Source organism: Galeopterus variegatus, unplaced genomic scaffold, assembly GCF_000696425.1.
Source record: "Galeopterus variegatus unplaced genomic scaffold, G_variegatus-3.0.2 Scaffold6070, whole genome shotgun sequence".
Lineage (NCBI taxonomy): Eukaryota > Metazoa > Chordata > Mammalia > Dermoptera > Cynocephalidae > Galeopterus > Galeopterus variegatus.
In genome coordinates, this window is record NW_007732181.1 from 26472 (window position 1) to 40485 (window position 14014).

The 14014-nt window shown below is 39.2% G+C and overlaps 1 protein-coding gene across 1 annotated transcript in view; it reads left to right on the top strand.

The window, feature by feature from the left end:
- The window catches only part of LOC103605778 (structural maintenance of chromosomes protein 1B-like), a gene marked incomplete at its 5' end in the record, with an annotated part of 37431 nt that extends 24638 nt beyond the window's left edge, over nt 1–12793 (top strand). Inside the window, 5 exons of the mRNA XM_008590406.1 lie at nt 1650–1804; nt 2834–2985; nt 4955–5024; nt 11197–11307; nt 12433–12793. Of these exons, the coding sequence (XP_008588628.1) occupies nt 1650–1804; nt 2834–2985; nt 4955–5024; nt 11197–11307; nt 12433–12552 (608 nt within the window). The remainder of the gene's footprint in view (nt 1–1649; nt 1805–2833; nt 2986–4954; nt 5025–11196; nt 11308–12432) is intronic.
- Between the last annotated feature and the right edge of the window lie 1221 nt (nt 12794–14014).

Here is a 14014-nt window from a genome sequence, read left to right on the forward strand (position 1 = left end):
AAAAAAAAAAAAAAAGAAATTTACTAGTTGCTTTGCTAATGTTGCTAAATAAATAAAATGTGTTTCAGGCATTTCTTATCTTGGAGAACCCTGAAGAACCTTACTTGGAGGGAATTAGCTATAACTGCGTAGCACCAGGGAAACGATTTATGCCAATGGACAATTTGTCAGGGGGAGAAAAGTGTGTGGCAGCTTTGGCTCTCCTGTTTGCTGTGCACAGGTAAGGTCACAACAAGCTACTCAGTTTTGTATCAGGGCAGAAACCAAGCAGACCATCTTATAGAAGACTTATTAACTGTTTGTCTTCATTAATATTTACTAATGTGATACAAAACTGTTTTCTTCAGCCAGACAATTCATTATGCTTTAGGCCCGCAACAATGTAGACAGCAAATCTGAGAGAGAGTTCAGTCTTTGACAGATTTTTATTCAGTTTCTGTTATCGGTAGCTGTTATATTCCAGCTTTTTAGAAAGGAAAGAAAAAAATATATTTGGAATGGCCAAGCGTACGTCAGGATTGCCAAGGAACAAAAACAACAACAAACAAAAAATCCAACCTGTACATTATTTCCCTAGTCCATAATCAGAGATCTGCTATTTAGTAAAGAATGGTAAGCTAAGCATTTCTTTTAAAAAGNTGTCCATCATTGAATCCTCAGTGTCTAATCCATAGTAGATGATCAATATTTTTAACCAAAGTGTAAATAAAGGTGATATAGAAATTGGTGCTTTTTACCAGATTAAAAATAAGGAGGTAAAGTGTGTTCCAAGAGAGCAGCATAGGCAACACTAGAGCCACGAAAGAGCACAGCCGACTCAGGAAGCTGCAGACAATGTGGTGCTGTGGTGCGACTGCAGCTCCAGGCTCAGAGGGGGCTTTGGGGAGGGTGGGGCGCAGAGGGAACTGGTGGGGTCAGATGGCAAAGGGCCCTGCATGTGTGCCTTACCTTAGCAATCTGGATGAAAAGCCATGACAATCAGTGTTGTTCTTTGCCAATAATAGGCTCTACAATCCAATGAAGAAGTCCAGGACCACCTTAGATTCCTACTGCAGCAAATAGCATCCCAGGAAGATGTTCTGTGCAAGAGAGCAGCTCCATACCAACGAGCCCAGGAGAACTTGAAGACTCTCAGACACAAGTTTCAAGAATGCACAGATGGTGAAATTGAGTTTAGTTGTTAATAAGATCATATTCATGGGTGTTTTGATTCCTTTAACACTTGACGACAATCCCCCCAGATTGTACCTTTCTCTTTTTTATTCTATATACTTACCTCTGTGGTCTTAATGTGTGCTTTTAATGCTGAATCACTAATTGCTTGCTTTTTGAAAAAGTGCTTAATTTAAAACACGTTTATTGGTTATTTTAGAACAGATAATTATATTTTTATACCAGTAAAATAGGTTTCTTATATACTTGTTAGAACTTGCCAATATTATTTAGAAATTATCCCTATTAGAAAAAGTGCTCATCAATTGTAAAAGCCATGCTCCTGAAATTAATTATAATTGAGGTATGTTGAAGGTAGATTTACTCGAGACAAGCAAATTCGAAATCCAATTTTAAAACTATTTTATGCTTTAAAGTTTAAATAAGAGAAACCCCTCAGTGGTTTCCAAAATAAAAGAACACTGATTTTTTCTTAGCTTTTGAGGCCATCACAAAGGAAGCCAGAATGCGTAGGCAGGAGTTTGAACAGGTGAAAAAAAGGAGATACGATCTTTTCAGCCGGTGTTTTGAGCACGTGTCAACCTCAGTTGATCAAGTCTACAAGAAGCTCTGTGGAAACAACAGTGCACAAGTATGTATTTTTCACCCCAAATACTAGTGGGAATTATATTATTGATAGTGGCTTTTTTCTGGTGGGAAAGAAATAAACACTGCCACATTATTTGAGTGACTTGCTTATGGGGCATAGTCAGTTCATGAAGATTGGTTCTCTAATGACCTGTTTTTAGATCCCATTCACTCTACACTGGCTAGCCTGGACAAAACTTCTCTGGGCCTGTTTCTTCATCTAAAAAACTGAGTCGGTTAGATCATTTGGTTTCCATGTTCTCTTGAGTTCTGAAATGCTGTTGTCTGGTACTAATTTGATTTTAAAGAACTGTAGTCTCTATGATAAAGGTGGGGTCATGTAGAAGACTTTGGGAAAACAGTAGATTTGTGAAGTCGAACAGAGTAACAAGTGAGAGGGAAAGAACTAAAGTTAGGATTCAAATCCAGATATGTCCCTTTTAATGACAGCCTCTCCGCTGTAACCACCCATTGCATTATAAATATCCATAGCAAATACTTAGGGAATTGAGTGTGAAATAAAGATGCTGGTCAGGACTTATGTACCTGCTCTGCTTTTGTTTTCTCATGTGTTTTGTTTGTTTGTTTGTTTGTTGTTCTTTATTACTGAGAGCTGGTCCTGGATCAAATATTTCGAATGTGAACTGAAAATAACATACTAATTTTCAGTAAAGTAGGATTAAAATAAACCCACTAACTCCTTGAGAACAGCAGTTATGTCTTTATTTACAGTGCCTGGCCCACAACAGATGTTCAGTAAGTGTTTGATGAATAGACCAGTGAGTAAACTGAATGAAGACTGTTTTTGTAAGACAATGGCAGATGTTTCCCTTCTTCCCTCTACTCAGACAACCCTGTTGCCTGTGATTACATGTAGAACTAAATATATTACTTACAGGCATTGGTATGTTTCCATTAAAATTGAGGAAAACCTAAACAATAGAATATTTTGCATTTAAACTCTGTGGCAACCCCAAGTCGAAATTTACTAGTTGCTTTGCTAATGTTGCTACATAAATAAAATGTGTTTCAGGCATTTCTTATGGCGGAGAACTCTGAAGAACCTTACTTGGAGGGAATTAGCTATAGCTGCGTGGCCCCAGGGAAACGGTTTATGCTGATGGACGATTTGTCACGGGGAGAAAAGTGCGTGGCAGCTTTGGCTCTCCTGTTTGCTGTGCACAGGTAAGGTCACAACGAGCTACTCAGTTTTGTATCAGGGCAGAAACCAAGCAGACCGTCCTATAGAAGACTTATTAACTGTTTGTCTTCATTAATATTTACCAATGTGATACAAAACTGTTTTCTTCAGCCAGACAATTCAAGTTATGCTTTAGGCCTGCAACAATGTAGACAGCAAATCTAAGAGAGAGTTCAGTCTTTGACAGATTTTTATTCAGTTTCTGTTATCAGTAGCTGTTATATTCCAGCTTTTTAGACAGGAAAGAAAAAAATATATATTTGGAATGGCCAAATGTACATCAGGATTGCCAAGAAATAAAAACAACAACAAACAAAAAATCCAACCTGTACATTATTTCCCTAGTCCATATTCAGAGATCTGCTATTTAGTAAAGAATGGTAAGCTAAGCATTTCTTTTAAAAAGTATTTAACCTCCTTATTTCCACTGGTGATGGTGGCACTGTTTCTTTGTGAAATAAATCAAGAAACAATAAGTTAACTATAATTAAGACAAATAATAGCTTTCAGCATTCACAGCATTAGATGAAAATCTGAGTTGTAGATGATGCTGACTCTCTCTTTCCACGACCAGGAAAATAAACATACAGGAGTGTGACAACCATTATTCATGGGTCTGAAGAAGGAAAATGAATAGGTCACCACAGGAACGGGAGAGTAGACCATTATGGCAGGAGGACTCTGGGAGAGCAGGAGGACGGTTCTGAACAAGGAATCTTAGCAAAATAATACCGTCACGATGTGGCGCCCACATCCATTTATTCGACAATATTTACTAACTGTTTACTGTGCGCCAGGTGCTATTGCAGACAGTGGGGAGACAGCTGTGAACAAAACGAAATGTCTGCTTCAAGGATACTTCATTTTAGTTGGGGAAGACAGATAATAAATAACGTATATTATTAAACTAATTCTCTAATATAGAGAATACTAGAAAATCACAAATCTATAGAGGAAAATAAACAGTATGGAATGGAGATAATGAGTAGCAGAGAAGGGTTTGTGGTATTAAACAGTCGCAGGGAAGGCCTGGTTGAGAAGGTAATGTTTGAACAATGATGTGAAGGACTTGCAGGAGCAAGTCGTAGATAAGGGAAGAATGTTCTAGATGTGAGGAGCAGCAAGTGCCAAGGCCCTGAGGGCATAGTGAGCCTGGCATGTGTAAAGAATAGATTTTTTGCAGCAGTGGCAGACACAGGGATTGAAAACTATTGTGACAATCAGGGTGAAAGATGGTGTCGGGCTGGACCAGGATGAGAACAGAAGTTGGAGTGGGCACAGTTTGCGAACAGACAGGCTGTGGAATGTGAAGAAAGACTCAGATGACGCCATGCATTTTGGCCTAATCAGCTAGAGTACTATGAGCTGCCATTAACAGGCAGCTCCCCACAAGAGGGAGTAGGTTTGGAAGGGCAGGTAAGGAGTTTGATTTTGGATGAGTGTGAGATGCTTGTTAGACCCCTACGTGGAATTGTTGAGTAAGCAGTTGGACATGTGAGGCAAGAGTTCAGAACGATTGGTAGGAGTATTGGGAGCTGTCAGGATTTGGATGGTGTTTAAAACTTTGAGACCAGATGAAATCACTGAGGGAGCTAATTAGATACAGGAGAGTGCTAAACCCTGACCCTGAGGGCATGGCCATGTTCAAGGTCATAGAGATGACGTGTTAGCAGAAGAGATGCAGAGGGAGCAGTGGGTGAGGGCAGTAGACTGTGTCGTCCTAGTGTTTCAAGGAGGGGGATGACTGAGTACTCCTTGCATAGGTCACACAGGATGAGCACTGGATTTAGCAGCATAAAGGTCATTGATTACCTAGACAAAAGATTGATTACCCAGACAAAAGTATCCAAGAGGATGCATCTTATTTACTCTGAATAATGTTAATGCTTTCCTTCAAGTCTTTTGTAAAACAAATAGAAAATTGTAACTTACTTTACTGTAATGTTTTTCTAGTTTTCAGCCTGCTCCATTGTTTGTTTTAAATGAAGTGGATGCAGCTCTGGACAATACTAACATTGGCAAAGTAAGTTTCTTTCTGCTTTTAATTTTCAAAGGAATATCTATAATGGCAGTCAGAAGGCAGTTTCCCCTGAACCAACAGGGTTCTGGGGCAAGCAATGGTAATTGCTGAATAAAAATCAATACGTTACAAATCTAAGTTAAGTATCTCAAAACAGGATGATTCAGTTTTCATTCTAGGTTTAGGTGACCCTCAGGAGTAGAAAGGAAATCCAAACAGGGGTCAAATGAGGATCACTGTGCTTTATCAACAGCTTTACTACCACCATAACTTGCTTCTCATAATCTAGATATTGGGAATTAGAGGGCAACTAATAGCAGTCCACAGGTTTATTTGGTTTCATGGATCAAATTAGCTGTTTAATAAAGTCTGTGAATAATATCTCCAAATCAAATTCTGCCTCCCCAGTTTTACCAAGATTCACTTGGGCGTGATCCTGTTTTTAGTATTTGAGAGAATGAGCGAGCTAAGGTAACAGTTTAACTTGTAAGTTAAGTTTTAGGCAGCATTCGAAGATCGGTGGGTAGATTGTACAGAGCCACCTAAGGACCCAGGCTCACAGCTCACACAGCTTGAGTGTAATTAGATTGAATTTGGGATAGGAGAATGGGGTCAGCCATGGAACATGAACAAAGGACAAAGGCAAACCCTGGCAGTGCCCATCACCGCCCAAGTCAGGGACAGCTCCAGCCTGCAGAGGTGTGGTATCATGGTCCTCCTGCCATTGGAGGTGGATGAATTACACTCTCCTGGTTCTGATTCTGGGCACATCTACCTTCCAGAAATGACTGGGCTTTGCATTTATGGCTGCTTACTAGAAGGCTGTTCTAAGGTCATGCTGACAGATACAGTTCTCATTACTTACTCGTAAATTGGCGTTCTGGTTTATAATCTAGTTTTGTGAGCTTGGCTGAGCCTACCCCTGAGAGATGTTTTTAGTCGTAGGCTGCTGCCCAGTAGGTTGTGGGCCTCTGAAGCTGACCACCCTGATTTCTTACTCTGTTGAGTCTCTCCTGAGATGCCTGGGTGAGTCAGGGGGAGTTGCAGAGCTGCAGCATGAGATACCTTCTTATGGCATGTATTCATCTAACCCAAATCTTTCTGGGGCCCTCCTTTTTTTTTGTCTTTTTTTGTGACCGGTAAGGGGATCGCAACCCTTGGCTTGGTGTCGCCCGCAGCGCGCTCAGCCAGTGAGCGCACCAGCCAGCCCTATATAGGATTCAAACCCACGGCGGGAGTGCAGCTGCGCACCCAAGCACCGCACTCTCCCGAGTGTGCCACGGGGCCGGGCCAGGGACCCTCGTTTTTTAATATGGCACAGGATACACAAGAACATCACATCAGCTCCATACCACACAAAAAAGTCTGTGCCAGAAACTTCATGTTGACTGGGGGAAGAAGAAAACATAGGAGCGAGAGAAAGTCCTGATTTGTCTCTCTTGAATGACAGGAGTCTACATCAGCTGACTGGACTCCATGGTCTGACCCATTTGGGAGAAATCTCCCCTTAGGAGGATAATTTTGGTACTTCGTATCCCATATTCTGTGAGGCAGGAATTCATTGTGGACTGCTGCTTTTTTTTGGTTGCATTCAAGGTATTGACATCTTCTAGCAAAATTTAGATGCTCGCATTGGTGGCATCTCCACGGACTAGGCCTTACTTAAGACTCCCATTAGCACCTATCCTACGTTTTAAAACCTTTTAATTTCCATTATCCCTTTGAGATTTATGATCCTGTAACTCCATTGCTGAATTGAATGTGAGCACTTATGTACTATGAGCAACTATGAAGCAGCCTCCACTCCTCCTTGTGATCAGGGTGCCCAACATTTATAATAGGTAACTCTCCAAGCAAAATGCATGCCGTACAGCTTTGCATCCTATCTCCTCTTCTTTTCCTATCACTATCCCAAGACTTTTAGTCCTGCATCATAGTAGCTACAATTAGTTAGTTGCCTCTAATTCCTTCTATGAATTCAGCCTCTTAGCTAAGAGCAGAGCAGTTTCCTTCCTCCCTCATCATTCACCGTACGTAGCTGGTGACTCATTCCTCAAATGAAGCTGCCGTTCCTGCTTCCAAAGCTTGTTTCCATAGTGTCTTGGGTGCAGCCATTGCCAGAGATCTAAGGAGTTGGCAAGTATCTTGTTAGACTCTTGCTACTTTGAGTATAAGTTCTTCTCTGTCATACTCCAAGCTGTGACTAGTTTGTTCACCAAGACTCATTTCTATCCAGAGTATTTTGCTCATATTCACATTTCCTTTGGAATTGAACTTCCTGAAGGAGCCCGAGATCACCTCTAACCAAATAACTGGATTATGGATTACGAATACATATTTAATTGCCATGTATTTCCCATCTTCAGGGCTTGAATTGGCAAAATAGGAAGCTGGAAGTTTAAATACCAGTCCTTGTTCACTCATAAAATATCAGAGTGACAGTTACCTTGTTATAAAGGCTGATTGCACATTCAGATGATATTATCTCAAGTTGGAGCTGTATTCTTTAAAGTTTTTTTTTTTGTTTTTTTTTTTTGTTTTGTTTTGCTTTTCATTTACTTCTGGGTTCCTTTTTTTAATTGGTTATGAATATTCATGAGATACAAAGCTGATTGTCACCGCAACTCTCATGCCCATGATGTGAGGGCCAGATTCACACTGGCAGCTTACGCATTAGCACAAACTGCATTTGCACCCCATGTCACCCACCCAACCATCCCCAACCTCCGTCCCCCTCCCCCTTCCCCCCCACTCCACTTTGTAGCCCAAGAAATGTTCTCTTCCTCTGCAAGTCCAACACACCACTGTGATCTTTCTTTCCTTACCTCTTTCTCTCTTAGGTCCCACATTTGAGTGAGTGCATGTGGTATTTAACCCTATGTGCTTTGCTTATTTCATTCAAAATAAGTTTCTCTAGGTTCATCAGTGTTGTTGCAAATGGGAGCATTTTATTCTTTTGTACGGCAGAGTAGTATCCCATGGTGTATATATACCACAGCTTCCCTATCCAGGCATCCATTGATGGACATTTAGGTTGGTTCCATGTCTTGGCTATTGGAAACAGATCTGCAATGAACATGGGAGTGCAGGTATCCCTTCGACATGATGATTTCCATTCCTCTGGGTATATACTCAGAAGTGGGATTGCTAGATCATATGGAAGGTCTATCTGGAGCTGTCTGAGAAACATCCATTCTGTTTTCCATAGTGGTTGTACTAATTTACAGTAACAGCAACAGTGTAGGAGTGTTCCCTTCTCTCCACACCCTCGACAACATTTGTTATTCACCAACATTTTGATTATAGCCAGTCTAACTGGGGTGAGGTGGTATCTAAATGTAGTTTGAATTTGCATTTCACTGATGATTAGTGATGTTGAGCATTTTTTCAAGTACACGTTGGCTGTTTGTATGTCTTCCCTTGAAAATTGTCTATTCAGCTCCTTTGCCCATTTTGTAATTGGATTATTTGTTTTTTCACTATATAATTGTTTGAGTTCCTTGTATAATACGGATATTAATCCCTTGTCATATGCATAGTTAGCAAAAATTTTCTCCCACTCTGTAGGTTATTGTTTCACTCTGTTGATTGTTTCCTTTTGCTGTGCAGAAGCTTTTTAGTTTGATAAAGTCCCATTTGTTTATTTTTTCTTTCGCTGCTTGTGCTTTAGGACGCAAGTTCAAAAGTCTGTGCCCAGACCTAGTTGCTGAATTGTTTCACTTATATTTTCCCTCAGGAATTCTACACTTTCAGGTCTCATTCAGAAGTCTTTGACTCATTTTGAGTTGATTTTAGTGTATGGTGAGAGAGATGCATATCTAGTTTCATTCTTTTGCATATGGATATCCAGTTTTCCCAGCACCAATTATTGAAGAGGCAGTCTTTTCCCCAATGTAGATTTTTGTTGCCTTTGTCCAATATCAGATTGCTGTAAGCCTGAGGGGTGATTTCTGGGTTCTCGATTCTACTCCACGGGTCTGAATATCTGTTTATATACCAGTACCATGCTGGATTGGTTACAATAGCTTTGTAGTATAATTTGAATTCAGGTAGTGTTATGCCTCCACCTTTATTTTTTTTTGCTCAGAATTGCTTTGGCTATTAGCGGTCCTTTGTTGTTCCATATGAAAGGTAAGGTTTTTTTTTCCATTTCTGTGAAGAATGCCATTGGTATTTTGATGGGGTTTTCACTGTATCTGTAGATCGCTTTGGGTAGTATAGACATTTTCATAATGTGAATTCTTCCAATCCAAAAGAATGGAATATCTTTCCAACTTTTTGTGTCTTCTTTAATTTCTTTCAGAAGTGGTTTGTAGTTCTCATTGTAGAGGTCTTTCACCTCACTGGTTAAATCGATCCCTCGGTATTTTATTATTTTCGTGACAATTGTAAATGGGCTTACATTCTTTATTTCTCTTTCTGTTAGTTCATTATTTGAGTATATAAATGCACCTGATTTGGGGGCATTTATTTTGTATCCTGCAACTTTACTGAAGTTATTTTCTAGCTCTTGGAGTTCAAAACACTGGAAACTATACAAATACTTGGAAATTATACAATGGGCTCCTGAACGACCTATGGGTCCAAGAAGAAATTAAACAGGAAATCAAAATATTTCTTGAAACTAATGAACATAACGATACATCATACCAAAACCTATGGGATACTGCAAAACCAATACTAAAAGACAAATTTATTACAATAAATGTTTTCATCAAAAGAATGGAAAGACTTCAAGTAAATGACCTAACACTATGCCTCAAAGAACTTGAAAAACAAAAACAATCCGAACCTAAACGTAGTAGACGGAAAGAAATGATTAAGATCAGAGTAGAACTAAATGAAATACAGACCCAAAAACCAATAGAAAAGATCAACAATACAAAAAGTTGGTTTTTCGAGAAGATAAATAAAATAGACAAACCATTACGTAGGTTAACAAAAAGAAGAAGAGAGCAGATCCAGATAACAAAAATCAGAAATGAAAAGGGAGACGTTACAACTGATACCACAGAAATATAAAGAATCATTAGAGACGATTATAAACAACTGTATGACAACAGATATGAAACTCTGAAAGATATGGATAAGTTTCTAGACACATACAAACTACCAAGATTGAACCAAGAAGAGATAGAAAACCTGAACAGACCAATAACAAGCAAGGAGGTTGACGCGGTAATTCACAATCTTCCATCAAGGAAATGTCCAGGTCCTGAAGGCTTTACAGCTGAATTCTATCAGTCTTTTAAAGAGGAGTTAATACCAATTCTCCTCAAACTATTCTAAACAATTGAAACAGAAGCTATTCTTCCAAACTCATTCTATGAGCCAAACGTAACTTGGATACTAAAACCAGATAAAGACACAACAAAAGAAGAAAATTGCCAGCTGATATCCTTGATGAACCTAGATGCAAAAATCCTCAACAAAATATTAGCAATCAGAATACAGCAAATATAAAAAAAATTATACACTCTGATCAAGTGGGATTCATCCCAGGGATGCAAGGATGATTCAACATATGAAAGTCAATAAATGTGATACTTCACATCAACAAACTCAAGGACAAAGAATGTATGATTATCTCAATAGATGCTGAAACAGCATTTGACAAAATTCAACATCCCTTCATGATAAAGACTCTCAACAAATTAGATATAGAAGGAAAATATCTCAACACAGTAAAAGCCATTTATGACAAGCCCACTGCTAGTATCATTCTGAATGGGGAAAAACTGAGAGCCTTTCCCTTAAAAACAGGAACAAGACAAGGATTCCCACTCTCACCACCTCTATTTAACCTAGTCCTGGAGGTACTAGCCAGAGCAATCAGGCAAGAAAGAGAAATAATGGGAATCCAGATAGGAAAAGACAAACTCAAACTTTCTCTATTTGCATGTGACATGATACTATATATAGAAAGCCCTATTCTTACAGTTTTAGATCACGGGTTTAATGAAGTTAATACATATATTTTTACTTACATCTTATATTTTAGAATCTTAGCTATTTCCATTTTTGCAACTCTGGTGGATTTAATTAATTACTAGAAAGGCAAGTGAGTGCCTTACCACCTAAAATGGGCAGACACAGAGACATGCAGGATCACTGTCCCCAAAGTCCAAACAAGGCTTTTCCTTGCTGATGAATTATATGACTTATTTCCACGCAGGTATCAAGTTACATCAAAGAGCAGAGTCAAGAACAGTTTCAGATGATAGTCATCTCCTCAAAAGAAGAGTTCTTTTCCAAAGCTGACTCAGTAATAGGCATCTGTCCAGAGGTAAAGATAAATTAAAGGGGCAGAGGAGAAACTGCTATAAACCCACTTAGTACCCCTACAGCTACAGGGCTTTCCTTTTATAACTAAAAGATCCAAATGATGTTTGTAGATACCGTCTGTCCTCTGTAGTAAAAAAATACAGGTTTACATAATTTTTTAATCAAATAAGACTTAAAAGTAACTATCCAGATATTTTCCTATGACAGTCAATGGAAATTTAAGATACATCTCAAGTGAAAGAAACAAATTGGAAATTATAGAACATTAATAGTTTTGTTTCATAAAATAGTAGTACATATTAACTTACACAGAGTAACCTGTTAATATTATATTTCATATTTCTGTCATGTTTGAATGTTTTAAGCAAAATAAATGCACTGTGGTAGAACAATGAACTATTTATCTTCCAAATGTATCAGAGGAAATAAAAAATTCACTAGAAGTTCCAGGTTGACGGTAACTTTTAGAATCTGAAAACACCATTTATTAAAAAAATTAACTTCTCAATATATATTGTAGTTACACTGTAGTTGGTTTTCCTGTCCCTTTACCCATTCCTCTTTCCCCCTTCCCTCTCTCCCCTCCCCCTCACTACATCACATCTTGAACACACCTTTCTTAAGCCATTCAGAATACCTATCTGAGCTAACTGAGCAGAGTGCCTAATTGAAGTCATTTGGTTTTGGGCAGGTGGGTTTACTTCCTGAGTTTTCCTTTAAGGTAAGATAAAAATTAATTTACAGAATGTTAGGGGACTACCTGGAAATATGCTGCATGAGAAATGGAAAATCTCACACCAGATAATATTTAAAAAAACAACTGACACAAAAATCACAATCCCTTGAACTTGTTAAGACAAGTGAACAGATATGATGTAGTGGGGGTGTAAGGGGAGGAGGGGAAAGAGGAACATGTAAAGGGTCATGAAAATCAACTACAATGTATATTGAGAAGTTAATATAACAAATAAAACTGACGTAAATGCAGATAATTGATAACTTTTTACGTAGAATGAAGTTCCTTTTTAATGCAAATCTAGACTCACTAATAGCTCTTATGTTACTTTAATAATACTTTTTCCCCAGTTAGGGGAACTGACTTTTAACTGTCTTTTCTCCATTTCAGTATGAGGACTGCATGTTCAGCCGAGTTTTGACCCTAGATCTTTCTCAGTATCCAGACACTGAAGACCAAGAGACCAGCAAGAGACATGGAGAGTCCCATGAGAAAGTAGAGTGCCCTTGAGCACCTGCCAGCTGGAAGAGCAAACAGGACAGTCCTGTAGTGGTCAGGTTAATCATTGTTTAGTTCCCACTCTAATACTCAAACAGCTATTGAATAACAAACTTCTGGAGCAAGCAGGACCAACCTAGTGTGCCGTTTAAGAAAACATCTTAGTTGATCTAGCTAGAGGCTGTGAGCTCACTTCATTTATGGAGTGTTCAGGCCCCACTGTAGTAGGGAAAGTTTTCTATGAGAGTTAACATGGGATGAGTTTAAATTAAAAAAAATAAAAAAAATAAAGAATTTTGAACCATAACTTTGACTTGTATTTTTGGAAAAAAGCTGGTCAAAAGAATTTTGAATCTGTATCATCTTCAGTCCGGTCTGGCTTTGCACCTGTAAGTAATCTTTAAGGGAAATTCTTCGTTTTTAAATGTACTAGTTATAGGGCAGTTAATAAGTTGTTGAACCTGGTTTTAGTTTTGTTTTATGGGTTTTCTTTTTAAATGATAAAGATTCAAAACAAGAGAAAATAAATTTCCCAGGCATCAAACCAAAATATACACGGAAGTAAAGAGACATGGAACACTTAAAAAGATAAGTCCCTTTGGACGACTGATTAGAGTCCGAATTATCTGTATTTATCATTGCTTCGTTGAAGGCTACCGAATCAAAAACATACTTCTTTCATCTCATTGTGCTCTAAGATCATGTCTCTTTTTATACCTTATATAATGCCTAGTGAATTAATTGATTTAAAAATTAATTATATGTTAATATACAGAATACCAGTGCAGTTCAACACACTCATATATGTTGAAAACCAAAAAATGGTGAATCTCAGTGCATCTCAAAGCTTAGAGCTGGAGCAGTAACATAATTTATATTTTCAGGGAAGGGTCATATTAGAGAGTCTGCATTGGCTCGTGACCATGTTTCCATTGAATGAATCAGTTGGCCCGGTGTCCCACTCCAGCCCAGCACTTGGAAAAGAAGTTGATGTATTTCAAGGGAGAAGTAGTAGTAGATGACTTTGATGGTAGTGCCAGCACTCAAAAAAAGAACAAAGGAGAAGGACAAACAGTGGCTTCTGCTACCTACAGTTCAGAAATTCACTCTCACTGTACTGGAGGCTCCCTCAGGGCAGGCACCAAGTCTTTTTCTGACTTAACCTAGTTCTTAGGCACAGAGTGCATTCTAGTTGCTTGCAATAGTGCTGTTCAAAAGTGACCTGGGGTGACCACGCGGTCTCCCCTGGCGCCGGCGATGTCCCAAGCCAAGGCAACTGCATACAGACACCGTCTCCGCGGGTCCTGTCTCCCCAACGCCACGGGTGGCGGGGCTGGGCGCGGGTGGACGCAGAAGCGCGGCTCCTCTGCCCAGGCCCCTGGCTTCCTTTTCGGCGCGCCCGGGCGGGTGGAGAGGCAGCTTTCTGCAGCTAGCCCAAGCTCGGCGCCCTTCCCGCCCGCGGCCTCCTAGTCCC